This window comes from Mangifera indica, chromosome 1, assembly GCF_011075055.1.
Source record: "Mangifera indica cultivar Alphonso chromosome 1, CATAS_Mindica_2.1, whole genome shotgun sequence".
NCBI lineage: Eukaryota > Viridiplantae > Streptophyta > Magnoliopsida > Sapindales > Anacardiaceae > Mangifera > Mangifera indica.
This window is the reverse complement of record NC_058137.1, coordinates 24,991,723-24,995,137: the sequence shown is the minus strand read 5'-3', so window position 1 is coordinate 24,995,137 and position 3,415 is coordinate 24,991,723. Positions and strand designations below refer to the sequence as shown.

The following is a 3,415-nucleotide window of genomic DNA, read 5'->3' as shown; positions in this document are numbered from 1 at the left end:
TCCCTCTCTTTCCTCGTCCGCATGCATTTAATGCATTCCCACTCTTCATCTCTCTCCTATTCATACTCCTGCGTCTTTTTATATATTCATTATTCCACTTGCAAATTATTTGATTTATTCTGCAACATACACAAGATTAAAGGATGTTATTTCATCATCGTCTCCTTTTCCTTTCACTTGTTTCTGCCTTTTGCCTCACAATTTTTGCTTCTGGAGCCCCTCCTTTGGAAAAGAGTGAAGGTATGCATGATTTTCTTTTCTTTTTAGAGGGTACTGCATTTTACTTCAATTATGCGTCATCGTTTATAAATTAATTAATTCGTCTACATATTTTTTTCCCTACAGTGGAAGCTTTAAAAGATATAGCAAAGTCACTAGGCAAAAAAGACTGGAATTTCAATGTAGATCCATGCAGTAATGAAACGAGTTGGGTTGCAGAAACCCAAGATAATGGATCTGAGAAAAATGTCAGCTGCTATTGCTCCTTCTCCAATGACACTCTTTGCCATGTAGTCTCCATGTATTTTCTTCCACTCCATTTTTCTTCTCCATACTTTCATATCTACTAAGATATTAATTACTGTAGAATTGGAATCTACAGTGAATCTGGAGGGAAAAATTATTCGAGAATAAAGTTAGTGAGGTCAACCAGTCAAGATACCAGTGCTTTTTCTGAAAATAATGTTTCTACTTTTGAAATTAATAATAAAATTTAACAAAAATTAGATAATAGATGAAACTTAGTAGGTAAAAGCTTGAAAATAGACTAAATCTGGGGTGAATAAAGTCTTTTGCCCTTACAAAACAGCTAAAATTGTAGGATATAAAATTATTTTAACTTCCAAAAATTTGTAAAAAAATTGAAAATAAAGGATAACAGTTAATATAATTTGGTAGAATTACACCAAATAGATAACATCTAATAGGATTACACCTTGATTGGTGTAATTTAAGTCATTTAAACTAGATTCAACCTAAATTACAAGGTGTAATTTAACAAGATTATACCTCAATTGGTATAATTCAAATCAAATCTACAAAATCATCAAAGAGTACTTACAAGTCAAAATAATAAATACTCAAAAGAGAAATAGTTAAATAATATAATAATTTACTTTTTAATATTATGTCATGACCTTTTTTCATTAATAGATGGTTAAATGATTTATTCTCATTTAAGGTTTACCCTTTTTATTAAGTTTTTATTTATTATTTTTCCAAAATTTAAATACTTACTCATAAACTATTAAATTTGTTATTTTATATAATATTAAAAATGAAATAAAAATTTTTTCCTTAAAAACTCTAAAAACTAACAATTTTCCTTGAACTCAGTTTTAAAAACTAATATTTCCCTTTTAGAGTTTATTTATTATTCTCCGACCACCTCTCCCTTTCAATATTTTCTCTTCTTCTGACGATTTCTCTCTCTCAATCTCTCCTTTTATTCGGTTGATCGTCTAAGCCGAGAAGGTAAAGAGTTTTATTTGGGAAAAGGAAGCTTTGTCTTCCCAAATGAAGTTAAAACATTAAGGTAAATTATACAAAATAATTTGGGTAACGTAGAAATGAGATTTTAAGTATGACAATAAAAGTTTAAATTTTATTTAATAATATTTTAAAATTAAACTCTTGATTTAAATGATATAACAATTATAAAATTGGTCATTGCATTATGAGTTTCACATGTTGATACATTAATATACTTAGTTTGTCATTCACGGTAACATAATAACACTAATGTTTTAACAGTTTACTGCTAATTAATCTTATTATAAGCATGTCAACTTTCCAAGAAGCAGTACTTACTGGGTATATTTCTTTGTATGAATGCATCTAAGCTCTAAATTTAAACACGTACCTACAATTTGTCAAATTAGATTCATATATCCAACAATGTTTTAAAACCTACTGATTGTCTCAGGAAAAGATATAATGGAAAAGCTGCAGCAGCAGGAAGGATTGTTCATGCTGCCTTTCCCCCCTCAATCCTTCTACAAAAGGGGATAAGGAAAGCAATGGAATACAAAGCTAGGAATTGGAAGAGGAAGACGTATCAAGCACTAAAAGTATACACTTCTATCCATTTAATGCTTCAATTAACATATATACAATACAACTGCTGCAACAGATTATGAAACCTTGTTTTTCTTTCCATTTCTAATTTTAGATGGAAATGTACAAGGCCACAATACAGGAGCTTGAAAATGGATGAGTTGGATTTGCAAGGATGTGAATTTATGCAGTAAATTTATCAGCAAATCCTGTCAGCTCATAGATTTATGCAGCACGTTATAATTCAGGTTAACATTTCCATCACAAATGATACAGATCAATTGGTACTTGTGCAGCATCTTATTGTAGTTAGACATTATTCATTTCAGCGACTTTTGTACCGTGTGAGAATGTTTAAAGGAAAGGAGAACCTTTTTGTCACAAACGACCTGACTCCTTCCTCTTGGCAGAATCTTGGTCTTGCAAAAGACTAAACAGTTACTGTCAGGAACATTATAAATCTAGTCCACACAAAAATTTGAGAAAATATGACAAAGAAAGTAATTAACACGTCAAAAAGATATTTATAGAGAGAAGTGTTATGTATATAAATAATATTCATAATTTTATATTTAAACAATGATATATTCCTATGTGATTAAATAGTTTTAAATTAAAAATAAAATAATAATTAATCATATGATAACATATAATTATTTGTACATATAATTTTATTAATTCTTAAATAAATAACTATATATATTGTGTAATACATTAAGTCCATAAATACATAAATCAAACAAATATCTCATAACAAATAAAATGACCGATATGCCCTCATGATCTTTTAACAGTGTCGTCACCTCACAACCATCATTTCTACTTATTACCTACAAAACATAGGAAAGAATGAGTGATAATCACTCGGTAAGTAAAAGATAGTACGTTCTACATATCATCTCTCTTATTCCTTTCCATTTTATAAACACACATACGTTTCACTTGAACTTAGTCATCTAGAGCACCTTATTAGACTCTGAATTTTGATGTTGTGGAATTCCTTAACTTATAATTAGTCATTTAAGAAACATCTTTGTTCTCAAAACTTTGACAACATAACACTGTTAAAATTATAAATTTCATTATCTAAAGTATACTTTCGAACCCAATGATCATTTAGCTCAAATAATGAGTGAAAATGATAATTTTCACTTTTCTTGTATAGTGGAAGCATATTCAAAAAACTTATCCAGCGTTTTTCACTATTACACATGATTTACAAATACTTCTCGTGTCTACTGTAATATAAGAACAAGTTTTTGTGCAGGTGGATGAGTCTTAAATGATAGAAGAGCAAGTTTACACCCTAAATATTGTTAAAAACATTATGCACATGGAAGATTGGATGATAACAAATTTT

At 29.0% G+C, this 3,415-nt stretch overlaps 1 protein-coding gene across 1 annotated transcript; it reads left to right on the top strand.

The window, feature by feature from the left end:
* On the top strand, positions 1–2,440 carry LOC123220159 (probable LRR receptor-like serine/threonine-protein kinase At1g07650). The gene is made up of 4 exons (XM_044642192.1): positions 1–240; positions 346–520; positions 1,925–2,069; positions 2,171–2,440. The coding sequence occupies exons 1-4, from the start codon at positions 144–146 to the stop codon at positions 2,213–2,215; spliced, it is 462 nt and encodes a 153-aa protein (XP_044498127.1). The 5' UTR covers positions 1–143; the 3' UTR covers positions 2,216–2,440.
* The last annotated feature ends 975 nt before the right edge of the window (positions 2,441–3,415 follow it).